The sequence below is a fragment of the Podarcis melisellensis genome (genome assembly GCF_964234715.1).
Source record: "Podarcis melisellensis genome assembly, chromosome: 3".
In the NCBI taxonomy this organism is placed as follows: domain Eukaryota; kingdom Metazoa; phylum Chordata; class Lepidosauria; order Squamata; family Lacertidae; genus Podarcis; species Podarcis melisellensis.
The window spans coordinates 60,720,450-60,747,476 of NC_138530.1; the positions used below are offsets into that span (position 1 = coordinate 60,720,450).

Sequence of the window (27,027 nt, forward strand, 5' to 3'; positions counted from 1 at the left end):
TGCCCTGTTTTGTGCTGGCTCCCACACATGCAACTCCCACCTGCAGTCTGCTTCTGGCAGAGGGTTCACATTCCTGCATAAACCACCCAAAGAGTTTCCTTCCAAAACATAACAAGCCTCTTAAAGAGGGATCACCAGAGGTGTGTGTGTGTGTGTGTGTGTGCATGTGTGCAAGGCAGGCAGGGAGCATGGGCGTAGCCAAGAGGGTGGGGGCAGCTGCTCCCCAAATCAATAAAAATCAATAAAAATTACATAGCTAACTGAGGTTCTGCCCCACCACAACAAAAGGCCTGACCCCCAACAAAAATCCTGGCTACGCCCATGGCAGAGGGGCTGTTTAGTTGATAACATACATTACATCACTCACTCCAAATGGTCTGGGGGGAGGAAACTCGCTTTACATGGTAACTTGTGTTACTTCACTTATTTCAAAACGTAGCAAGCCAGTCCTGTTCATGCTTTCCCCATTGCTCATTTTACTGAGGAGGGCCTTGAACATCTGCTGCAAAGTCCTCCTAGAGCAGTGGTGGCTAAACTTTGCCCTCCAGCTGTTTTGGGACTACAATTCCCATCATCTCTGACCACTGGTCCTGTTAGCTAGAGATAATGGGAGTTGTACTCCCAAAACAGCTGGAGAGCCAAGTTTGGCCACCACTGTCCCAGAGTGTACCACTAGTCCAAACCTACCAAATAGGCAGATTTTATTTATTTATTGTTACAGTATTTCCCGTCATTGTTCGGGAAAATATCAGACTGCTAGTTTTCACCTCTTTACCTTGTTCTTTGACACCTAGGGTGTTTGTTTTCAGGTCCCACCCTGTTCCTGTGGACACTGATCTGCTTTAACTTTTTAATTCTGAAATTTAGATTCTTGCAACACACCCTAGGACCAGCTGGTGAAGGTCAGGCGATAACAATAATACAGTATACTTTTAAAATCCAAAGTGTAATCCTCTGAGCTGGTGCTCTGCTGCTGAAGTACATCAAACTTAAATTGTTTTGAAGCAGAACACAACTTGCATTTTTCAGAACTAGTGAAGTAGCTGCTCCTGGTTTCTTGCAGGCCATGTTTCTTAGGAGAAGACATGTTCAGTTGCTTCATTAGGAAATGGATATAAAGCAGTCAGCTGCCAGAATTTTAAACAAACTATGGCTTAATGTGAATGAGTTCCTGTGGTGCTGTTCCTATGCTCCTGCTTCTGTCAGGCCAAGGACAAATCAAGGCACCATCTCAATTGTCATGTTACCCAAAACCAAGCTCCTGGTTTGTTTTTCCCAAACCACAAGTGGTAAGACAAGGACAAACCAAGGTCCCACCCTTATTGTGCCACTGTATGGAAAGTGTGTCCACAGTAAAGACCTGTGTTAGTTTATAGCTATATGGTATTCCCCAACATTTGTTTTTGTTTGTTTTGGTAATTGCATATTCTGCTGTTTTTTATTTTGTTAATTTTTATGTAAACAACTTTTATTAATTTTTTGAAGAGAGAATACAGTGGTACCTCAGGTTACATACGCTTCAGGTGACCCACTCTGCTAACCCAGAAATAGTGCTTCAGGTTAAGAACTTTGCTTCAGGATAAGAACAGAAATCGGGCTCTGGCGGCGCGGCAGCAGACAGGAGGCCCCATTAGCTAAAGTGGTGCTTCAGGTTAAGAACAGTTTTAGGTTAAGAACGGACCTCCGGAACAAATTAAGTACTTAACCTGAGGTACCACTGTACAATAACAAAACAGAGAATACAATAACAGGAGATAACCTTATTAGAAAATTACAGGGTTTTTTATTGAATGGCTTCATTGTGGTTCATTATTGGAGTTTCAACAAAGTTTCTGACCAAAGGTTTTGCTGTCGGAGAGACCCCTGCCTGAGAGGCAGGATGAGGGCAGAAGAGCCTTATGAGCATGATGCCCAAGGCCGCTGTGCCAAAACTTGCCTTGAGATTCAAGGATTCTGGCTGCCAGCCAATGCTCAAACTACTGGAACATCATTTTCCTTTCTAAGACCAGCGAGAAACAGTAAGCAAATGGTCTCTGCATCCAAGTGAAAGTTTTTGAATTGAAATGTGCATTATTAAAGAGAGCCTTCGCTGGAAGACTCTTGGGGATTCTAGCTGCTGATTTAATTTAGCAAAACCAGAGGTGGAAAAAATTGGTCCAAGAGCACAGGAATGTGTATTACCACTTCAGGGGGCGGTTGTCAGCCCAATACTTTGTCAGTAGAGCTGTTGGGGCACTCTTCTTGGGTTGAAATCTGTTGGCCAAACTTGTATATTTATGTGTTATCAATTCTTAGTCTTCTAGCCTCTGAGTTCAATAGGGTTCATTTCCAAGTAAGTATGTACAGTGGTACCTCGGGTTACATACGCTTCAGGTTACATACGCTTCAGGTTACAGACTCCGCTAACCCAGAAATAGTGCTTCAGGTTACATACGCTGCTTCAGGATGAGAACAGAAATCGTGCTCCGGCGGCGTGGCAGCAGTGGGAGGCCCCATTAGCTAAAGTGGTGCTTCAGGTTAAGAACAGTTTCAGGTTAAGAACAGACCTCCGGAACGAATTAAGTACTTAATCTGAGGTACCACTGTATAGGACTGCAACCTTAATTAATAAAATTAATAAAATTGGACAATTACTGAACCTGAGCATAGACAAAATACTGACAATGATGGTGATAAAGAGAAAAAATAATAGCAACAACTGATACCTTTTGAACAAATATTCTTGAATATACTTGAGCAGTAGTTTCTGTATATACAGCTTGTTTCTGGGTAGTTCCAAAATAATTGTGCAGAGAGAAACCTATCAACAGATTTTCTGCTTTCCAATATATGGTATTTGTGAAACGATTCATGAGGTGACAAGAGTACATTCCAGTTGTGCTTTTCTAAGAATGGAATTAATTCTGCTTAGTATTAGCTACTGTTTAAAGTAGAGCATTTTTAAGGTATTTGGTTGCCTTCATGCAGTTTAACAAACCTGTTATTCTACTAGATTCTGCCTGTGGTGTTTCTACTGTAGAAATGAAAGCTATTGAAACTCAGCTCATTCTAACACAATGCTCTGTTCAGCTGCTTTGGTCATGGAACCTGGGGGGTATTATGGAACAAGTTGCATTGTGTTTGCTTCTTACCTTGTGGTTGGGAAACAAAAAATACTCTGCACCATGATGTACTGAGGAGCACGTGCTTGTCAGATGTCGTGTTCAGCTACATGGAGTATGCTTTCTTACTTTCTGTTATATTTCAAAACGATTGTTGCATTTAGCACTGGACTCCCAGACACTAGATAGCAAGAACATCTTGCTTTTGAAGTGGTTCTGCTCTCTTCATTGCTGGTGGAAACTTGCAAGAACTGAGCATCCTTGCCAGGCTATTCAACATGCACCCCTCTGAGTAGGTAACTGGAAATGACAGCTAGAAGCAGATGGTGTGAAAGCAATATGAATTAAGTCCAGATACTCTGCTTCTCCGTATAACAGAATGTTCCTTCAGCCTTAGTGTATTAGGGAAAGGTTTACTGCTCAGATATTCTCATTTGTCAAAGACTAAATTCTGACATGAGCAAGTCTGGAGATGGTTTGTTTATTCTGCATATCATTATGCATCCTTTCCTGATGATTGGTTTGAACAGTTAGAGAAGTATTTCTACTACTTTTATTTATGTTTTCAATAGTACTTCTTACGTATAGGGATGGTGAGTAAGGTTGGTGTTGGAGTGGAGCGGCTTGAGCAGGTGGAACTTCGTGCCATCATTTCTGGTGCAACTGATATGCACAAGATCTAGAGTGATCCAACAATTGTTTTCAAGTTTTCTTCTTCCCTCCCTGCCACATTTTTCCTTTTGTGTCATGTCTTGACACAATCTTTGTCAAGGTTGAGGTATGGGCAAAAGTCTGGTCCAGAGCTAGGACCAAGGGACAATCAGATATGAGGGCAACCAAGAAAAAAGGTTCAAGAACAAGCTTGACCAAAGAGCAATCAGGATCGGGATCAGAGGGCAAATCTGATTGCAGGAGCAAAACAACATAGCTGAAATCCATGGCTCCCACATCAGATCCCTTATTGCAGCTGCCACTATTGTGCTTTTTCTGTGTATGTTCAATGCTCACATTCCATGACTTGTTATCCTGTAAGTATTGTTTTATATTTTGATTTTATAAAGATTTCTGATCAAGTCTTTTAGTCTAAAACCTTTGCTGTCGGTGTAAGACCTGTGAGAACCCAAAGTGGTGCTTGAACAAATTCACTTCCTTATATTGCTGGGATATTGCCTGCTTGGTTCGCTGATATCAAAGCATGGGTGCTTCTGTGGTTTAGTAGTAATTTCAGTGAAAACATATGTCTTAAAATAGTTAAAATTCACTTCCATTTATAAAAGCTGTAGAACTTGCAAGTTACTCAATACCAGGGGTTTCTCTAGTGCATCTTAAGAAGTTGTTTGTTCTATTTTGATCTGGCTGCTGAAATGATAAGGTTTTGGGGTTCAAATTTTGTGGAGTGGGGTGTTCTGCAGATGCTGGGGTAGGTGCTTAATATGACAACTCTAGCACTGACTTCATGACAATAACAAGGAAGTTATAAATAAAACAAAACATATGGATTGATTGATTGAAAAGGTTCGGCAAAGTGGTCTCATTAATTTTAGATAATGGGAAGTTTTGTTCCTTTGTTAATTAATGAAAGTTACAGCAGTGAATTATTATTTTTTATTCCAAGCCCCTTTCTTCTTGTTTAATGAGCTCACTGATCCTGCTGAAGGAGACCTAAACCTTGAGATTCTTTTTTTTTTTAAAGGAATTGGAACTACTAAATTTTTAATCAGTGCTATTTCCATGACAAACTTTCTGACCTCAAGCCAACAGATGCAGGAAGCGCAAATGTTCTTTGTGTAACTAGAAAGGAAACCTGATACAAATACCTTCCATTTCATGGGAGTGATCCACTTCACAGACCACGGCTTTCGACAGTCCACTGCAGTTGCTGACACACCCGCCAGGCCTGAGAGCAGCCACAATGAGGTGCCATGGACTTTTAGAGGGGACAAGTGGGTAAAACTGTATTGATTTTGTAACAGAAGGCAGGAGACTAGATTATCGGAATTACACTGGGCCTCTGAAAAATATATGAAGAAGCTGTAAAATGAAATGTCAGGAAGGTTAGTAATCACTCGGGGAATGTGCCAGAAGAAAATCAAATGCTGTGTAGTCTTGTTGGCTACTCTGGGTATTTAGCCATGCAAATGATTTCTCAGAGATGAAACTGTTTTGCTTCTGTTATGGGAGTCCTTGACATCTCCAATTGTTTTCAGAGGCCCCCTCTACAGAATAGTACCTCATAAGGGCCACATTAGTAATCACTTTAACCTTGACATGCCTTTTATTTTTAAGAAGGGAACTACTGTAAATAGGTGGGAAAGGGGAAACAAGCGATGCACCCCTATAATGTCAGCAGCCAACCCCATTGCCTTCCGTTGACCTCCATTTGTATGTGTTTCCCGTCTGAATAATATTCTTGCACGACTTCATTCAGTATGGTCCTCCCTTCTGTAAAGAAAAGTGGGCAGTGCTCTTCTGAATAGAGAATGAACAGTGCAGTTGCATAAGTCAAGCTGTCCTTAGGTGGAGAGAAAGAAAATCAAACTCATTCAGATGAGAAATCTATAAAGATGATGGTGATATACAGCACAAGCTTTAGGTCAGGCATGGCCAAACTCCAGCTGTTTTGGGACTACAATTCCCATCATCCCTGACCACTGGTCCTGTTAGCTAGGGATGATGGGAGTTGTGGTCCAAAAACAGCTAGAGGGCCAAGTTTGCTTAGGAAGCATGGGGTGCAGCCTTCCCAAGATTGAGCCCCCAAAATTTCCAGAGCCACAATCTCATGCAGAAGCATTCCTAAATGCTTCTGCCCATCTTCCTGTTTATCAAAATAATCCCTCCCAGCAGGTCTCTAGTAACTCTCTGCCATAGAAATGGCTTCAGTAGGGTGGATTGTCATCTCCCCACTCGCTTTTCCTCTGTAAGAAGCCACAGAGAGGAAAAAAGCGCACTAAAGGTTATAATGAGATGAGGTGGAGGTGGGATACTGGCAGTCCTCCTTGTCAATCAGCCCATCCGAAGCCAATGCATTCTTCCTGTGGGTGTTCACAAACAATGAGAACCATGGGTTTTTTCTGTGGTGGTCATCCTTCTGAGTGTTCATCTGTCACAACTTGTGCCAGAGACGGAGAAGGAGTTCCTTGCGTCAACTTTTTATACGTATAAACATCTGCTGCATAATATGCTCCCCGTTGCTGATACGGCAAAAACAACACACACCTCCAAGTAGTTGAATTTTGGATTTACTTTATTCTACAACACGAGCAACATAAATAGTTTATTTGTTTTAAAATATCTTCCTTTAAGAATTCCCTTTGAACAAAATATACACAAAATACATTTTGTAAAGTGGTTTACAACGAACTGTTCAACATAGACACGGGGGGCGGGGGGACGGACGGAACAAATCTGTTTCACAAGAAAAGAGGAAAGGGGACTAGGGAAGTCATTTTAATTTAACATCACAAGGAAAGATGGAGCAGGATTCAAGGAAAGTTTAATAACATATATTCATAGTTGTGTAGGCATATGCTGACTCTATATAGCCACTCTGTTTATACAGAGCGCACTGACACTGAACCAAGGGGAACATTCATTGCTCTGCTGCATCTTTCCTGGTCATTCTTACCTACAAACCTCCTCCCAAACCTCCTCCTCCCATAGCTTTGCGAACTATGCTTGCAAAAGGCTACAACCATCTAATAGGGCAAAAAGGCTGGGTTTACCCATTTGTAGCCTTCAATACATTTTGGATTCCTATATGTGAAATGGAGCAAGGCTCCATAATGAAAGCCAAGTCAATTTTGCTGCTGTTATATTCACTTTTGAGCGAGTCGTATCTTTGGCATAAGAGAACGAACAGTCCTTTGGGGCTTTCACTTCTTAGCAATAAATAGAAAAGTGGTTTCTATCCATTTAGCTTGGCACTGTATCCCAAATGGTAGACAGTAACCATTGCTGGAAGAGACTCTTGCCATATAAATAAGCAGCTTCGTTGCTCTAAGAATGACGTTGCACTTCTGTAGTACAGCATCTTTTCCATTTTAGTTAAGATGGAGTGTTCTCTGTGGGCAGAACTATATTTAGACGAACAAACAAGATCCAATATGATGGCCCTGTGCTAAGTCTTCTCCCTCTGACTTGTATTATACCCTGACCTTATCTTGCTGCTCACAGCATTTTTTCAGTTTTGCCCCCAGGTCTTAGCAGAAAAATACTTATACAGCAGAGATCACTGGACATGAGAGAAGTTGCACTACACAGAATGGAGGTGGAGGAGCAAGCCTGACACAGGGCTGCCACTCTGATTTTTGTCATGTACAAGTTCCATCCTCTGCCCCCTGGCCTTTGACACCTGAGATATTTGTTTTCAGGACCCACCCTATTCCTTTGGCTCTTAATTTGTTTTCACGGTTTTTAATTTTAAATTTTAAATTGTTGTAACTGACTCTGAGACTTGCTGGTGGAGGGCAACTAATACATTTAATAATAATAATAATAATAATAATAATAATAATAATGTGTGTCATGTTATATAATCACAGGAGCTTTTCATTGTGAAATGGTGCAGGCTTTAATGCACATAATGCTGTGTGTGGCATAGGCACCTGATTGCCCAAGATCCCCTCTTTTGAGATTGGGTGGGAGAAAGCAAAGGTTCAATGAGTTTCTATGCCTTGCCATGTCCACTAGAGGAGTCAGTCCCCAGATGCATGGATGCCTTGCAAGATCAGCCATGCATATGTAGCTCTTTGCTCATAAGAACTTTCTAGTTCCTAGCAGCAGAAGGTGCAACTTGGCCAGTGAGCTTATTAAGTGTCTCCTTCCGCTGAACGTGACTGGGAAGTCTTTCGCTGGCAGAGAAGGAAGCTCAAAAGGGACACTGCCACACCCATAAGAAGAGTTTGGGTTTGATATCCCGCCTTATCCCTACCCGAAGGAGTCTCAAAGCGGCTAACATTCTCCTTGCCCTTCCTCCCCCACAACAAACACTCTGTGAGGTGAGTGGGGCTGAGAGACTTCAGAGAAGTGTGACTGGCCCAAGGTCACCCAGCAGCTGCATGTGGAGGAGCAGAGATGCGAACCCCGGTTCCCCAGATTACAAGTCTATCACTCTTAACCACTACACCACACTGACTCATAAGACTTGCCTTTGTGGTTCATGGCTGATTTGACATTTGCCTTCTGAGTCTGTGTGATTAATTTCATTACCACCTAAGGCTATAGCAGCTTTTCAAGGTCAGCCGAAAAGTCCAGACTACTTCTACTCCTAACAATTCTACTGTGTTCTGTTAAGTCACCAAAATAAGTTCCGCCTAGTGCATAACCCCTTGACAATCCCCCTATGTGGTGCTTCTACCCCGCTCACCAACCAAAACTTCCCATACTTTTATGTTGAAGGCCAGTTTATATGGTTTGCTTTGCTTCTGGCATCCAAAGAGAGAGGATGGACGCAATGTGGGGTAAACATCCTGATCTGTTGAGCAGCTGCAATCAGGCATGGTTTAAGGTGGGTTCTGCAGTTGGTGGCTGTACTGCCTCAGCTCCTTAAGAAAAGTAACAATAGTCCACTTTTGTCTTTCCTGTAATAATGGCCATAAAAATATTGTCATGCCACACTTATCTTCTCAACGTGTGCAATTCACAATATTGGTTCACATGTAACATATACTTCATTGTACGGGGCGGGGGGACCCCTCTGTTAGCAGTCCAGGAATTACTATTTTTTGGCATTCAGTAGAACAGATGCAGAAATCCTGAGTGTTGTATATCTCTCTCTCTATTTAATGACTCCGTTAAATAGACGCTTACAGGGGACAAGCTAGAATTGCATATAAAATCCAACTAACAATGTAGGCGTGCATCACTTGAAAATGTTCCCCTAAAAAATTCCAACTTCACAAAGAGCCATAGAAACACTGCATATTTAAATGGAAAATGGAAAAAAGAACAAAACAATCAAATTCGGGCACAGTAGCAGCTTCTTTGACAAAGAATTCCATAATATAGTTACAAGGATTCAGCAGCTGTGAGATTGTGTACATTCATAGTCTCCCATTCATTTAACATACAAACAAAGGGAGGAGTAAGGGAATTTTTGTCCAATGCATCATAAATCAGGCTGATGAAGACTCACCCCTTTTCAGTTCAGTTAATGAGACCAATATTCAAGGCTGGCATGAGAGGCTGTGATGGGCCATCCAAAAGTTGTCCTCAGCATCATCATCTTTGACATTGCATGTGACCCTGAGATCACACATTACTTTGTTGGGGTCTTTAAAAAAACACCTGCTCTTGCAAGGGTTACCTGTATAGTTGCATCAGCCTTGCAATCTGTGCACCCTGTTTTTGAGGTCATCATTGACAAGACTCAGTCTGATCTCCCGGGTATGTGATGGACATGTGTATGGGCCCATGTGCAAAAGGATTTGAGGGTTAGCTGTTGTGTTTTAGAAATAATTAAGATGTGAGGCCTCCTATGTTGGATGAGGCCAGCTATCACTTGGGTGGGTTGGCAGCAAGTCCTCTCTCCATATGCTTATCTAGGGCCAAACCCAGCTGGCTCCTCCCCTACGGGAGCTGCTCTCATCAGTCACCATTCTGCACCAGAGGCAGAGCTGGGACAGCAAGTGCTACTCTTTCAGCTAGGCTAGGAACAGTTACCACTTGGTTTGTCCTTGCACAAAACTGTCCCGCAGAGTACTTGAATGCAATTATTTTTCTCTGCTTTCTGTGCCCCCTTTCGCTTTTGCATCATACCGATTAAAATGCAAGCAATTTTTCAAAATTACGGACCACCTTGAATGCAGTGGGAGATAGGCAACATATAACTGTGGCATATAAATAAAGGTGGCCACACCCATATTTTATAGGCCCTTTTCTAATTAATGGACTAGATATTTAGCTGTGTATGCTAGACAGCTTGGATAAAGGAAGTAGATTTAAGAGGACCAGGGTGGAAAGTGGACGAAGCTAGATATGAAAGGTTTCCGTTCAAATCCCTGTTCCGATATGAAGGCTGCTGTACCCTTTTCTCAAACTAAGCAGCCTCACAGGACAGATGAGAGCATAAAATGGGTGCCACCTTCCAAACCTACATATTTTATTTATTTTCATGGAGAAGAAAGGTAAAACAAATTGAGGTGGCCACAGAGGGAATTCTGGGGCAGTAGTCAAGCATCCGACATGTTCACCTACAATGTAGGAATGGGACAAGGCAGCTGTCATAGAAAACAGGCAAGTTGCAGCTTTATGTTTCATTTTCTGTAGTCATAGTTATGATCTTTTCCCTTACTTAAAGACCTTTGGCTTGACATCAAAGGAGGCGAAACCTCTTAGAAGTCTATGGCTTCTGGCATGTGTTATCCTATACAGGATTAACTATTTCCTCCCTAGACAGCTTCCAGCACCATAGCATAACAGTCCTTCCCCCAGTGGGGCAGAACTGCAGGAACAGCCTTCCAGTAGGAGTGTTGCTATCACTTCTGGGAGGAAGAGGAAAGGTGTGACAAGGGCTGTGTGACAGAACAGCCCCAACTACACAGTTGCTCGTCCCTCTTCTTGGTCAGCAACACCGATGCTCCACCAGGCAAGCTGCTCTTGCCATATCACACCATACCGCACCCACATCTAGGATGTCACAAAATCAAATTAAAAGGGGCTCAGAAGCCAGTGCACGGCTGATTCTCACCACAACCCTGGTGTATGATAGAAAATGAAATGTGCACTGTGAATTTTGAAAATGTATCAGTTTTCGAATTTGGGTCATCTGTTTTTCATGTCATGTTTTACATGAACAATTTATTGAAACAACTCATTGATTTCCATCAATTTGCATTTTTTCTTAATTAAGCTACTTTCAAATGTCAGTCTGCCAGTTTTGGGAGCACAAAAGGGTTCTATACTAAAGACACCTATGCATCTGCTGTACTCTTCAGAAAATCAAAGAGCTTGCATTCAGAATGTACTTAAGCCAAAATTGCACTGGAGTGGGGAGATGTTGATGCCACACTGAAGGTTTGTGAAAGCAGGCTCTTACTTTGGTTGTTTTGTGTCTAGCCTACTTTTGTGAAGGTGTCCATTTTGTGCCACCTTCATTCCACTGCTATTTCCCTGTGGAGAAATACATCACTCTCTGAAAAATATGCAACATCAATATACTGAGTTTTCATATATCAGCCTGACTTAAAACAGCATTTTCAGATTTAATATACAGTATTATTTTGGGATACTTGATGTATAAGCACAGTGTGGTTACCACATGCTCTTGTAGGCATGAGCAAGACTGAACTGTGCTCTTAAGCAGTTAATGGCATGGGACAGATGTTGCCAGTTTCTAATTACCAGCAAATAGACAGTTACCTCATCACTTTCAAAAGATAACATTTCAGTAACTGTACTTTATATTTGTATGCCTTCAATTCATTCTCTAGTGGGTACTGCATCCAGTGTTCTACTACACGATAATGTCATACACTCTGCCCACTCTGCCCAACCATTCTCTCACCGCCTGGCGAACTCGAATGTCAGTCACATGACAAGTCAGCTGACTGATGCAAGGGAACACAGCTGGCTGGAGAGCTGTGAAGATCTGGTCTGGAAGGGCCTGAATCTGGTTAAGAACTGTCAATACCATGTTGGTCCATGCCTAAAATGATACAGGGAGAGAAGAAATCTGTAACTATATAGCTGTGTAAAAACATCGTGAAGAATAAAGCTCATAATGTAAATATGAAGTAATTTCTGAAAAATGTCAGCCTCAAACTTAAGTTGCCCAATGAAAAAGTCTTTAAGGTTCAAAACACAGCCTGCCACTGAGGGCTAGTCCTGTAATTAACTTTTCCACCCCAAGCCATCTTGGCTCACCATGCATATGATTCATTTTGGTAAGGCCGAGATGCATGAAGGAGTAGCTGGTGTGGCAAACACATTAAAATGAAAAACTAAAAGAAAGGCAAGGGACAGCAATGGAAAGTACTGGATAAGCCAAGTTACTGTAGGAAGTGTCACAAACCTCCTGTTGAGGCTGGAAGTTACCATAAGAAACTCACAAAGAACCTGAAGCTTGATAGAAAATGGGGTATAATGGGCTGCTCTGGCCCAGAGGTTGCAAGGGTCAGTGGGCAGGTGGGTGTGGCTGTATGGGACACCTTAATATTTTACCCCAAGTGCCCAGTGCTTAAGGCTGCCCCTGCAAGCACAAATGTGTGTTATATTCTACAATAATGAATGCATATTTCCGGAAACCTGCTTTCTGCTTAATCCCAAACGAGGAAAACAACTACTGCAATTGAAAAGGCATATTTTCTTCCATTTTAAGTTTCTACGTTGGCCTGTTTTCTTACCTGTATTTGCGCCTCACCATCCCGGACGGATATGTTGAGTGAACTGACCGTTGACCCAGAGCGTGACCTCTTCTCCTGTCTCAAAATCTCTGGCCCTGCACTGAAGGAGTGCCTCATTTGGCCCTGATCAACCAGATTTTGAGGCCTTTGCGGGAGGGGGGAATCTGGCCCTCTCGTGCTTAGCGGGTCCCCTTTCTTGTCGACTTTCATCTCTTTGGCAAAAGTGGCCAGGTTATGCTGCTGTTTCCTTTTCTTATATTCTGTCATGAGCTTCGATATAGTTTTGTCTGTGGCGATGGTGTAGATTTTGTTGCCAGCGCTCTCCCACCACTCTTTTCTCCTGCCTTGGTCTCTCTTCTCTGTTTTGGGGCTCAAGGGTGGAAGCAGCAGTATATCTCCACTTCCTCCTTTGGGAGTGACATTCTCCGTCAGGGAATCCCTTATTTGGCTTTTGTCATCTTCCGAAGGGGTGTCCTTCCCAGAAAGCCCTCCGGTAGATGGGGTGGATGTTTCAGATTGGAAGGACGGAAGGATGAAGAAGGGGTCCCCTCGGAAGACCGGGAGCTCATCGGCACTGCTTTCCAAATCCAGATGCATTTGAATATAGTTGTTGCATAACTCCATGCAGAGCTTATGAAGCCTTTTGATTAACCAAGCCCAGTCTGCATTGCTGACAGGCTGGACGCTCAGAGATGGCAGCCTGGCTCTCCACTGCCTCTTCTCCTTCCCCCTTGGTGGGCTTACTTGGGCTGTCTCTTCAAAAATGTCTTCGTCTTCCGAAGAGCACTGTTGGGATGAATCGGTGCTTCTTTCGTCATCTTCAAAGAGGATTTTCTTCACCTGCTCTGCGGTGATGTTTTCCTGGTTGGTCATAATAGCGCAGATCAAGGCATGGAAGTAAATGTTGAAGCTCATCGCCGATTGGCGGTACAAGTTGGCAGCTCCACCAATGCCAGAGACCTTTTTCAGCAGGCACTTCAGCCCAGTCCTCGTATCAAACTCTCTGGCTGTCCGGTAGGAATCCAGCAGCAAGTCAAAGATGACAGCCAAGTTCTGCATAGAAATGTACCTGAGGAAGCCTGCCAGTTTAGTTTCCGGTGGCTGGTGTGCAGCCTTCTCTTCAGAGTGCGAGGGCCCTTTCACAAACTCTTCCAGCAAAATATCGTACAAGTTCTGCAGCAGCACTTGGTGGGACAGCAGGCTCACTACAATTGTTCTGAAAGGGATACTTCATGCAGCCAACAGGTGGAAGGGGTTGGGGAAGGAATGACAAACACACTGAGTATCTCAATAATATTTTTAAATCACTTGAATTTATATCCTACTGCTCCTCCAACGAACTCTGTGGTGAGTTTATAACTATATCATAATCATTATGATAGCTACTGACAAAAAAATTCCTCAAAACACTATCTCTGTGCCAACCTTCCTTAACCAGGTACTGTTCCAGATATTCTGGACTATAATTCCTATAATTGCTATTGGCAATGTTGATTGGGGCTGATATGGACTGTAGTCCAGAACACCTGAAGGGCACCAAGTTGGGAAAAGCTGCTCTGGATCAATATTGTCCAGGCAACATGCACAATCCATTTTCTTGCTGCATTCTCCTACAATTTTGACCCAAACTGAATTTAACACTCCCCGCAAATTAAAATGTTTTTATTTATTATATTAATATGCCACCTTTCCTCCAAGGAGACATATTCCTTGACATCAGAGATTGGGACACCTGTGCCCCTCCATACGCCACTGGACTCTCAAGGCCCAACAGTCCTAGCCCAGATAGCCGACACTCAGGGATGACGGGAGTTGCAGTCCAGCAACACCCGAAGGGCAATAGGTTCCCCATATTTGCTTTAAAGAGTTATCATGCAAAATCCTCAACATTTATACATTAATATAATGTGTTTTGTAACATGGATAATTCATTATTATAGCAATGTAACATTAAACAAAACATTATTTGAAAATGGAGGAAAGTTAACAACACCCGAGGGTTTCTATAAGGGAATTTATCAGGAAAAAACTGGATCTATGCATACCTTGGTATCGCACCAAAGAATACGAATGAAAGGCCAAACATTCAAGCCACAGTGGATATTTGGCCTATTTACCACCATGAATAAGTTTATAGATATGGGTCAGATGATGGTCTGGACAGTGCGCTATTCTCTCTCATAGTCTCTATTTTGTGTGCATAAAGAATTTTATTTTAAGTCTTTGGCTGCAGTCATAAACTCAATTACCTGGGAATAAGTACCAATGAGTTACTTCGGAATAACAATGCATAGGATTGCAGAAGTAATTAGGAACACAAAGCTAGCATTTCCAAGTGGAGAATATATTATTTGAGCATGAATGAAAACAAACAAATCGGTTTGTTCTGCATCCAGTCAGCCTCATGGAAATGTAGCTACCTTGAAATTTGTTTTCTGAGCTTGAATCTCTTCCCCCAGCCCCCAGGCCTTCCACTTCTGCCCACGTCCTTGAAAAATATATTCCTTCTCTTGTGCTGTGACACTCTCTAGTGGTTGCACTCTGGCATTCATTTCATGGGCCTCATCAAAAGTGACCCACTATAGAAATTCTCGAGGCAGAAGCTGATGTCTGTCCAAAGTGTTGTGTCCCAGCTGCATGCGGACCTCAGCTCAGTGGTGCAAGGGGCTCTGGGGCTGTGCTTCCCTTTTAAAGTGCATGCAAATCATACAGTGACATATTGAAAAGTGCCAGCGTTGTGCATGGGGGCCGGAGAGTCCCCCATATTTCGTGCACTCACACAACACTGTGGTGAGGGGACTATATACATGAAACTTTCTTGTGGGTGTGAAAGCTCCCATTCCAAGAACATTTCAGACATCAAGTGGTTGCAGCTGCAGCTGCACTTGCCCAATTCTTGGCAAAAACCAGCCTGAGAATTGGGAGGGGGTGGAATATGTAACCTTTCAACCTAGGCGGTTGGCAAACAGCAGTTTCTTTTACTGCTAGGACTGCCTAGCTAAAACAGTATTTTCTGTGGAAAAGAATAGATATTAAATCAAGGACTTTTATTTTGCCTTTTGCATTAGGCTGAAATGCTCCCTTACCCAAGCTTCCTGTGCATTCATGGGCGGCATTCAAAAAAAAAGAAAGGAAAGAAAATCAGATAGGAAAAGAGGAACTTTACAAAAGGCCAGCACGGCTACAGGGCTGTGCATGCAAGACAAGCAGAAGCAAGCAAGCAAGCAAACAACCAACCACCTCACTGTTGCAGCAAGCCTTATCAACAGGGAGCAGCCATACTTTACTAGGGAACAAGCTTCTAAAACAAATTAGGCAGTAAGGTCCCCTTCATACATCATCTATTTTTTATCACGGTGTTTTCTGTGTAGGCACAACATGGGCAGCATGAACATTATTTTCTCTGGCTCAATAGTGAATGATTAGGCTATAAAATCGTTATAGAGGAAAAACCCCAGAGGAACAATTGTAGCGCATGCTTTACATGCAGAAGTTGCTTGGTTTAATCCCCTGTTCAATCCCAGGTTAGGATGGAAGAAGCCCCTGAAAATGTGGAGAGCCAATGCCATTCAGTGTGGATGGAACAATGCTCTGACTCAATATAAGGCACCTTCTTCCTGTGTTCCTCATCTTCAACACTATGTGCTGCAAACCTTGTAGCAGACACTTGCTTTGCTACTGCAGTTAAGGGGGAGAAGAGGAGGCAGAAGTAACTCTAAAGAACTTCCAAAATCAGTCACGACAAGCTCTCTGGAAGAATTGGGGGGTAGGGAGGGAGACAGTTTGCATAGCTGTAGGAGAGGCAGTGCGTTTTCCCTTCACCCCTATTCTTGACCATCTCCCAGCCGTGAAAGAGAGACCTAACAACAACTATTAACCATGCTAGCTGAATGAACAGAAGCAGTGCAACTGATTGCCAGACATGCAACAGAGGCAAGCATCAATTCAACATCATTTGGTAGGGCATCTGGCTACAAAACAGAGTGCTGGGGCTAGGTCTGATCCAGAAAGAGAATGCTTATATATATATTCCTAAAATGTTGCTCACTGTTGTTACAAAATGCCTTTAATTATAGTTATAGCAATTCAGATTTAAGAGCTGGTCGCTTTCTGCAATACCTGCTCGTTACTGTTTTCCTAAATATCCTTCACTTTCACCATATACTGTGACTGGTTTGTATTCTGCATTACAGATGGGAGTCTAAGATCTGCAATGAAGGCCTGAATCTAATGCAAGCTACTGGGACCAAGGTAAGTGTTCAACATGGTTTAGCTTGACTCAAGACTGGGATGACAGGATGAGAAAAAGTGCCCCTTGAGGGTCAGCATGGATCGCCTTTCATGCTTTGCCACGAGAAACAAATCTGCCCAGATTTAAATAGATGTGCAGACTTTCCCTTTATTCCCTGCACCTGTCTCATGTCCTGCTTTGCCCTCTGGGTCTTGTAATAAACAAGTCACCTTACCTTTTCTGCGTATGGCCATTGGGCTTCTTGTCAGGAGGCAACTCGATGATAAGCACACAGGACTGAGCATGCTCAAACCCTTCTTTGTTGTTTGGCGTTTTGGGGGAGCACTGTGTGTCTAACATGAACACCTACAAAAACAAATAATGCCAACTTGTTAAAGCCCTGGGCCAATTCAGGAAGGGGACGTAACATAGCAGGAGAGCACACAATTTGCACATGTAGATGTCCCAGACTCTGGATTTCCCACAGCAGAACTGTGTAAAAGGTTGAGGAGCTCATAAACTGCATCCATTCACAACACAGAGCAGGCAGCAGGGGGTTAGACGGGTTGAAGGCCTCATTTGGTACAAGGCAGTTCTTTATATATCCTTAACCCAGGACTGTAAATGGAATTCTAAAAGTGGCAACACCCAGCACATCAAGTGATGCTCTCTGCCTAGATAAACCCACTACTGAGTTAAATAGTTTCATGTGAGGAAAGAAAAAAAGGAAGACTAGGTTTCATTACAAAAAAGTTTCATGGTCCAGCCCATCCAAAGATTATCAACTTGGCAAGAGAAGAAGCATTCACTAAACGGAGATGCATCAGGCCTAGCCATCTTAAAATGCTTAATTAATGTTGGCATCAATACCTAATTAATGTTGGCATCAATACCTTAAAAGACAGCTTAAAACAATTAAGAAATCTCACCATGAACTGTTTGTAAAAGCAAAGCCCACAGGGAACAATCTAGTCACAGTTAAGCATGCAAGTCCAACTGATTACTGTCTGCACCAGTGCCTAGGTTTAACATAATATGCATTTTGCTCATTATATCTCTCAAGTCTTCACCTGTTGAGCCATGGCCCGTATTCTCCAATATTCGGCTTCAGCACTAGGAGAGAGGGAGGGGGCTGCCACTTTCACCTCACAGGCATCCCCACTGAAGTTTTCAGAGCCGCTGTGGAAATAGCCCAACAGATTCTGCAGAGAAACAGCACCAGATGTTCAGCGTGTATTCTGAATGCTAAACAACCAATAGGGTTGATTTTAAAAAATGATTGTGCTAGGTTATATTAAGCCATGGGTAGGCAAACTAAGGCCCGGGGGCCGGATCCAGCCCAATTGCCTTCTAAATCCGGCCCGCGGATGGTTTGGGAATCAGCATGTTTTTACATGAGTAGAATGTGTCCTTTTATTTAAAATGCATCTCTGGGTTACTTGTGGGGCATAGGAATTCGTTCATCCCCACCCCAAATATAGTCCGGCCCTCCCACAAGGTCTGAGGGACAGTGGACTGGCCCCCTGCTGAAAAAGTTTGCTGCTCCCTGGCTGACATCAGTTTCTTTCTCTCTCACACACATACCTAACTGATGAACCTGATGTACTTTCATCATGTTCTTTCAACTTATTTTTAAAACAAAGCTTACTTGTGTGTTATTTTTCTAAAGAGCTCACTAGTGACAGTCTGGAAGTGCCGACAAGAATGGGTCGTGCACAGGTTGTACCCCATTTATTTGATCGCCTTAAGTGTGTGTGGAGCTAACTTCAAGCTCCTGCCTGAGCTTATGCATAGATGTTGGTTTTTTTCCATATGAGTAGAGACCATAAGCCATCAAAAGGTCTGCGATGGTTGAGCCGCTTTCCCAAAGCGCTATCATTGCAGAAATCTTGCTGGCTGCTTATACATCATCCACACAGAGATGCTAGTTCAAACAACCAATGCTCCCCCGCCCCAAGGTGTTTGCTATCTATGTAATCATAGATGAGAGCAACAGTCTAAGAAAATAGTAGCCGCATATTAGCAGAGATGCTTGCGGCACCCCGTTAAATGCAAGTGATACCTTCACTGGCTCAAGAGTTGCTGAGAAGGCATCCTGCAGCGCACAGCATGCCAGCCTCCACATTTCTTCTGTAAAAACAGGACCAGCTGTCACTAGAACATATCTATAGATAAGGGGGGGAAAGACCATGAAGCCGATAACCAGCCAATAACCATTTCACAACAAGATTGCAAAACTGGGATTAGCTCAAAAGCCAAACCGGCTTTTCTTATTGATGTAGATCTATGAAGAGCCAAGTGAAGCCCAATATATAAGCTTCGATCAAGGCACCTTGGAACATCACTTGAACATGCTCTGTTTGCACTTCCTGTGTAAGGCTTGAAGGAGTAACCAATGTATTTCTCCCCATACTTCAGGTATGAAGGGAAGTGATGCAAACTGCTTTCAAAGCCTCAGAGTTACTGGGTGGAAAGGTGCTTTCAAAGTCTGAACTTTGAGTTGGCAAAGAATAATTTTCTGACATTTTCTGCAGAAGCCTTTAGAACCCATACCTTCTTTAACTAGAGATAATTTTAACTTTCACATTAGTATTTCATGTCTAATTGTGTGCACCCCCAAAGGACCTGTGAGCTTTAGTGTTATGTGCAAACTGGGCCTATGTGTAAATATAGAAATGAAAGCCATATTACCTGATACAGGAGCACCCAACTCTAGAGATGGATTCTGTGGGTTCTGCCACACAAGCTACCAGTAATTTGAAGAGGTCTCTGAGCATTGTGTTGATCATATTCTCATAGCCAATATCTAAAGAGGAAATTAGGCAGTTGGCTTTGATATTAACCATAATTTAATAGAATTACAACACAGAGGAACTACTGCATTTTTAGAAATAAATGCACACGGCATCTTCTTCATGCATGGTCTTGCTGCCCTCTGACCTGGCTATAAACTGGGATATTGCTAATACTCTAGTCAGGATAATTAGAGCTACTTGCTTGGCCTGGATCTAGCTTTTGTGCAGTGGGATAATACCAGATGATGTTCAGATCCGTTAGTTTCACAGTATTATTTTTTCTTATTTATCTTGTTTAATCAAATTCATATATCGCTAGATTGTAAAAAACAGCAACAACCCTCAAAGCAGTTTACTATAATGCTGCGACATTTAGTACTAGGGGAAAACCTTTGCTCCAGTTCAGCTAGGATGCTTAGTTACATGTTTCCTCTTCAGAGTAGTGTTTGGATCACTGTCTCAACTCACGTCTCTGTGCTTTAGTCAATGCATTCCTTGCCATGCAGATACCCATGGTGCTGTGTACCTTATAGTCACAGATGGTTTGGAGTTAGAGAGAATGTTTGGTTGGCACTGGAGACTCAAAACCTAATTTGGGAATCAAATCCCATTCTTATATGAAATTTTCATATAAACCAGGCTTCCTCAATCTTGGCCCTCCAGATGCTTTCGGCCTACAACTCCCATGATCCCTAGCTAGCAGGACCAGTGGTCAGGGATAATGGGAATTGTAGTCTCAAAACATCTGGAGGGCGAGGCTGAGGAAGCCCGATATAAACAGAGCAAGGACAGCTGAGTCGTTTCACTTTTCACTGGAGAAATAAACTTTCCATTGTATATATGCAAAGCTCACACCTTTTAAAAAAAACCTCTACCATAATCTTTTTTCTCTTCCAATAGCAGTTCATCCATGTTTAAAAGGTCTTGATCACACTGTAATAGTTAATGCCAAAATTAAAGTTTGTCTACAAGAGTATGGTTGGAATGGGTTGCAACATATAAGACTACATAAAATTACCTGAGTGTATGAAACTCTGAATGTGCTCCACTACTAGTTCACAAGAAAGGCCAATTGCATGCTTGAAATTAGCAGAGGCCGCATCCCAGTAAGAATGGTCGCTGTGGCTGCGATGAAGCCAAAGGGACATTGTAGGGAGCAGAAGGTGAACAACTGCATAAATACCAAATCCAGGACCTAGAGAATAAAAACACAAGACTGATAAATATGTTGGGCCTATAATGCCTGCACATTTAACATGGAAGTCAACACTCAGGTGCCATCTCTATGATACACTTGTGTATTTTCCTACCTGTGGGTTTGCTACTTTATTAACAGATCTATAAATAGCAGGCATGGCTCCCCCCCCCCCGGTGACATATAATTCTTCTTATTCAAAAAGTGAACTCTTATTCATGTGGAGGAAGCCTAAAAGACCATTAACAGTTAATAACTAATTCTTGAATCCCCTCCCGCAATCAAATTGCCTAGCTCCCTGTGTCCTTGTTACAAAATATAACAATTCTAAAATGTTAACAGCAATAAATCAACTAGATGTGTTTGGGGTGATACAAAAGTGCTATCAGAGCTGTGAGAGTCTGTTTGCTCAGCTGATGTTGCAGCCATCAAGTGGTCATGGAGGCAGCCATGTTTTTTCCTGTATAATTCCCCCTGGGAGTGACAGAATGCCACCAAGCTCTGCTGCGCCCAGGGGGACTTGCACAAAGTTTGTCCAAGGTGTGTGGTGATAGCAGAGGCAGGGCACAACCCTCAGAGCACTTTGCAGGTAGTACTTTTAACTGTGTGTTTCCAGGCAGTTCAAATGGATTCTCTATTCAAAATCTGCCTGGAGATGGGATGGGATGGACTTTAATGAGCCCGCCCATCCCTGCTCCGACCCAGGAGTAGGACTACTACTACATTTTAGTAGTAGTCAATAAAGTCAAACCAATTACCAGGTGTTTTGGTAACATCTCTCAATAGTTCAAAGAGCAAATCCAGGGTTGGAGGCTGATGCTGACGGGGGCAGTTCGATATGGCAGTAGTCAACTCTTCAAGCAGAATGATCCAGACATTAATAAGGCCTAGGAAAACAAGACAAAACCGCATGTGAGAAGCTATGTGTAGCATAGGCTTTCTGTTGTGGAATTTATTTTGCTAGGTTCCCAGTTCCTGCCCCATTTCTCTTCCGTTTTTCTTTTATAAGTGCTTGAGAGATGCTGATCACTTGGTTCAATCTTCCTGACAGATTTTACTGATGGTTTTAATGTATTATCATTGTTCTAGCCTTGCATTTAATTTTACTTCTCTCTTCGTACATGGCAACAATATTTTTGAATGGTGGGAGGATTATAAAATATTTAGATATATAAATGCGTAAATGTACAGAATGTAGGTGAGGGGGCTACACCCTTCTTTTGTGGGGGGAGGGGTGTCTTGTTGAAGACTACATTCTTGAGGTAAAACTATCTGTGAATTGACTCTCCCAGAACAGGGTACGATCACAGCATATATAAGCATACAGAATGGTGAAGATGTAAAATCACACGTCATCGCTGTCACAGGTGCATTATGCCTGTGGGGACGGGGCAAACCATAGAAGTAAACACAGGAGATTTGTATTGGGTTGAAATAGGCCACAACTTTCATTCATTACAGATGCAAGTAGGTTTTGTCCCAAGGCACTGGGTATGCATCTAGTATTAAGCAACCTGCCAACTGTTTGATGAACAGGATGGGGCTTACCCAGAACTTGGGGGGGGGGGTTGCTCCTGACATAGATCAGGAGCTACGATCCCACTCAGGCTGCCATTGGGAGGGGCATTATGGTCCATTGGCCCTGTGCGGACTCCCAAAGAGAGAAATCCCCTGGACCAACTGGATAAAGCATAGCAAAGTCCTCACTCTCGCCTGCCTGCTCATCTTCTGGCAGGTCACTTACAGCCTGGGTGGGTGGGTGGTGAATCCTGTGACAATCTCCCAAGAAGGTGACTACCTGAGGCTGTCCTCTTAAATACAGCAGGGGTGGGCTTAGTTCAGCCCCCTGCCCCAGGTCCTGACTGGCCTGTTTGGCAGGTCTTCCTAGGAAGCTAGAAGGGAAGCTACCAGGCTGTGCAGGAAGAAGACAGCCCCTGCGTCTGGGCTGTGGCTGTAGCAAAAGCTGCTCCCCCAGAGCCCCAGGTGAATGGACAAGCCCCATTTGGTAAGTGCTATTTAAGGACGTTCCTCTTTAGGATCACAACAGTAATTTTGCTTACCTGTGTCATCATCAAAATCAGAAAGGACACACTCAATGCCATCTTCACTGCTTGCGGATCGTTCTTGTATTCTTTGGGGTAAGTTAGCAAGTTTCCCACTGAGAAAAATAGGCTTCAGGGGCATTTTGTAGATTTTGGCAAGCAACTAAAAAGGGAGAGAAATGATGAGACTACTCTGCAGTATGCGCTGGCATGATAGTTTCAGAGCTACATGTTGTAGAACATTCACACAGAAAACGATTTGGCTAAAATAGTTTGATATTCTAGCAGGGAAGGGTCCGTGTGCCCAGGGATTTTGTCTGGGCTTTTTTTTCAGGCATCAATGCTACACTCAAAAATGTGGGAGTAACCCCAGGAAACATAAGGATAATGTGCTGTGTGGTTGCTAAAGATAATATAATCAAGCCACTCGCATATGGGCATGAGACACCACTTATCTATCATGCAGGGTGTCTGTTTGCTGGTCATGTTGATTTACTGTACACAGGACCTGATCAAAACCTGAGCATGGAAGTATCCCAAGATTCCTGGCCTTGTATTTACAAATCCAGTCTTGGCAACTCTGTAAGCAAGCACTTTCCTTAACACCTTCGGTGAGTAACAGTTGCCTCTAGGCAGTCAGGTTTTGATCATCATGTGATCTCTCTCTCTCTCTCTTCCAGAAAAACAGAGACAAGCCAGCAGCTGTTAGTAGCCCAATCACTTTGCTATGTTTCCTCAGTAAGAAGAGCGATGGGAAAAGCTGTTGCCACTGTGTTTAAACACATGCACGGCTTCTGATCTGGCAGAAGAAAGAACACAGAAATTGGTAACTGCATCATCTGTGCTCCCTGTGGCAAGAGAGAGAAATAGACTACACTGCCAGAATCCTCAAAGATTTGCTATGTGTGTCATCCAGGGAAACTGAAAGAGAAGGAGAACAAAAATATGTATAGGACAGCAGTCATTATTTTCTGTTGGGAGCTGCCTAGAATGGCTGAGGCAACCCAATCAAATGAATGGCATATTATTAGTATTAGAATTCGTAGCCTGGAATGCTCCACTTGAAATTGCATGTTTGTGTGCTGCTGTATAGTCATTTGTAAGAGGCTCACCATGAGGCTCTGGGCTTTTCTGCATGCTGCAGTGACCGACCTGTTTACACAAGAAAGAGCCTCTACAGGGAGCCTCTACCCCCTTGTGGATGCCATCTCAAGCAGCTTTTAGCATCTTTGTGCTCACCTGAGAACACCGCCTGAGGTAATCAAGAGCAGGAAGGCACAAGTCTGTAGACATGGATCCTGATCCTGGCACACAATCGCCAACCTCCTTGCAATCTGCCTCCCCTGGGATGGAAGAAAGAAAACGTCTAAGCAGAACATAATGCTGGTCTGAATGCTCTTAATTACTATGACCCTGTATGGTGATTGTGGAATCCAGAGGTATTCACCAATTCAAAAAATGCACACAGCAGTTATGAGGAATAACTTGCGGAGGAGGATGAAGAAATGTCTTGGTGAAAATGTTAGACATGGTATGTTCAATCCTGCCTGCACAGAGGGATTCTACTGTAGGGCCATCACACTCCTCATGTCATATATTTCAATGCTCTATACAGATGGTCAGAATGATCACTTCCAAGTTGGCCCTTTTGTGCCTCATTTCTATTGAAGCACCCAGCGACCCTGCACCCCAGGTGCAGTTTTGTACTCTTAATGTGAAACAAGGAGGAGTGGTTGCCAACTGCTTTAACACAAGGTGAGGGAGGACCTCCTATGCAGAGAATGCTTTGGTTCATATTAATAATAATAACAGCTACATTGTGCAAGATGGGGCAAACCCCACAGTATATTTTATAGCATAGAAACATATGGAAGAAATGTTGCCAGGACATCACTCCTGCCCTGCCCTTTGTGAGACTTCTTTAAGCTTTTGATTATTATTATTGTATGAAGGTCTCCTTGACACTGTTCCCCACTCCACCCTCATCACCAGGAAAGAGCAGTTAACTTTTTGTAGACAGACTCTCTTTCACAACTGTGAGCGTGCCTGGCAAATGCCAATGCAGTAAAAAGAAAGAAAGAATACATACAAAAATCATAAAAAATCCCAGGACTTCATACCTCTAAAATGCATTCATAGCCTTTGTTGACATTCAGTAAACTGTTTGCATCTGTCTCCACAAACATCAAACCCTAAAGTAAACATACAGATGGATATACCGTATTTTAAAAGGTTCCTTACCCAATCCTTTGACAAACTTCATAAGGCACATGATATAACTGGTGGCTGCATTTGCAAAGACCTGGATGTTGTCTGTATTTAAAAATGCTTCAAAGACATCAAACACAGGTGCCTGACATTTTCCTAAGGGAGCAAGAATAATTGTTTAGCTGATACAGATACACATTACCTGGAAAAGCCCATGGTTTTCTAACTTACTTCAAATTAATGTGCAATGCAATTCTATATTTGCTTGGAAGTAAGCCCCACAGTGTTCAGTGGCTTTCCTACAAGGAAAATGGGAATAAATTTTCAGAGTCAAAATGGCTCTTTCAGATTTTGGGGTTTTGGGTGCCATGCTGCACAGGGACTTTACAAGTCTTCTGTGTAACTGGAGACATTGGCCTTCATCTAACTGCACAGATGTAGCAATTGGGTCTGTGTATGTATCCATATTAAATCATTGCGAACCAAGCTTTGGTTTTCCTTAAGTGAGATCCTGATTCAGTCCTGAAATGAAGCGAGCAGCCTCCAAAACAATTTGAGCCAAATCAAGCCACTGAACCAAATCTTGCATTCATTGCTCACTCACAGGTGATACAGACAAACCTAGTATATGTATTTTTGAAAATTCCTTGAAGATGCTTTTATACTGCTTACCATAAATAGCTCAAAAGTGGTTTACAACATAAAAACATTCATGTTACTATATGCAGCTGCTAGAGACAAGCATAGAATCAAATTATGATGGTTAGTGACTGACAGCACAATCATATATGCATAGAAGGAATTCCCAGTGAGTTCAAAGGGGCTCATCCATTTTCTACAACGAACAGAAAAAAATTATATTTACATGATTTTTAAACATGTGGGGGAAATGTTACACTCACCATAAAGACCTTCCAGAACTCTGTTGTGATGCAAAAACTTCACTGTAGCTCAGATCTACTCATTTATTCAGTATGTTTTTGGATAGTCTGCTATATGGATTGTGTTGCCTTTCAAACACTGCCCCTTAAAAAACCCAGTACCTAAACAGTGGTATCTAGAAAACTGCAGAAAGGTCTTACCCATTGAATACTCTCCAACAAGGTATTCCTTTACCTCTGACTTGCTGCTACTGCGTACAGTTTCTAGTGCGCTGAACAATGGCCTCCACCCTGACTGGATCCGAGTTGAGCACACCTCCACCAGCTCGCCTATGGATGTGATCACCTGGCACAATCAGAGCACACAAAACATTGCAGAATAATCCAGCACAGATAATATACTGTATGAGAAATACAGAAGCAGATCAGCAGGTGAGGTGGAGATACTACAGCAGTTTCCCAGGGTCAGGTTCTCTGTGGCTTATCAAGAGCTGGGGGAGGTTGCAGCAGGGTAAGTGCACTGGTGGGGCCATTCCAGTGCTCCTATGGGTGTTGCTTCCAGTGTGTCAACCTCTCCACTGCCCTCTCCACTGCCCTTGGTAAGCAAGAGGAACTTCTGATTTTCTATACACAACTGAATAATGCTACCAGGTTATTTATTTTTTTATAGGAGACCCACATGACTTGAGCAGAAAGCAATACAATTTGTTGATAACATTTTTCTAATTATAAAAAAACCCCCACACTATGGCAACACAAATAAGCACTGAATTGTGAGGCCAATATCCTATGCATATTAAGCAGAGCATTTTGTTTCTTTTTCAGATGCTCATGATAATTTGTCGTTCCAGCTCTGGAAATCCAACTAAATACCCTTCCTGACTTTGGTGGTGTTGCTACCTATTGCTCACACACTTTAAAAGAGAGGTGAGGAGACTGTGGCTTTCCTCTCATCACCCCTGACCATTGGACATGCTGGCTGGGGCTTATGGGAATTGGAATCCAGCAACACCTGCTTCAGAAACTTGGAAGATGGACACTTCAAATGAAATTCTCCCAATGCTAAACCCTTTCCAGTATAAAATACAAACAAGCCCTGCACAGAATCTTCTTTTGCCATTTCCCATTCCCAGGAAGCAACTGAAAGGATTGCTATTGCTAGGCATATAATAGGAATCAAAGTGGTCTTGCAGTGGAAGGTAGGCTGTTGGCATTATAAATGAGGTTAAGCTT

The 27,027-nt window shown here is 42.8% G+C and overlaps 1 protein-coding gene and 1 long non-coding RNA gene across 3 annotated transcripts in view; one reads left to right on the top strand and one right to left on the bottom strand.

Annotated features, from left to right (window-relative positions):
* The first annotated feature begins 4,023 nt into the window (after positions 1–4,023).
* LOC309367686 lies at positions 4,024–27,022 on the top strand. Its single transcript, XR_014167280.1, has 3 exons — positions 4,024–4,129; positions 16,636–16,693; positions 26,620–27,022. It is a non-coding gene; the product is annotated as an uncharacterized lncRNA (long non-coding RNA).
* Positions 6,328–27,027, bottom strand: part of ARFGEF3 (ARFGEF family member 3) — a 74,382-nt gene continuing 53,682 nt past the window's right edge. For both annotated transcript variants that reach the window (XM_081907023.1, XM_081907022.1), the window contains exons 23-35: positions 25,996–26,140; positions 24,947–25,069; positions 23,945–24,048; positions 22,724–22,868; positions 21,422–21,550; positions 20,487–20,663; positions 19,365–19,479; positions 18,736–18,838; positions 17,744–17,875; positions 16,909–17,039; positions 12,443–13,670; positions 8,227–11,745; positions 6,328–7,980 (exon numbers count right to left, since the gene is read on the bottom strand). In XM_081907023.1, the coding sequence (XP_081763149.1) occupies positions 11,554–11,745; positions 12,443–13,670; positions 16,909–17,039; positions 17,744–17,875; positions 18,736–18,838; positions 19,365–19,479; positions 20,487–20,663; positions 21,422–21,550; positions 22,724–22,868; positions 23,945–24,048; positions 24,947–25,069; positions 25,996–26,140 (2,724 nt within the window). In that variant the 3' untranslated portion in view covers positions 6,328–7,980; positions 8,227–11,553. The remainder of the gene's footprint in view (positions 7,981–8,226; positions 11,746–12,442; positions 13,671–16,908; positions 17,040–17,743; positions 17,876–18,735; positions 18,839–19,364; positions 19,480–20,486; positions 20,664–21,421; positions 21,551–22,723; positions 22,869–23,944; positions 24,049–24,946; positions 25,070–25,995; positions 26,141–27,027) is intronic.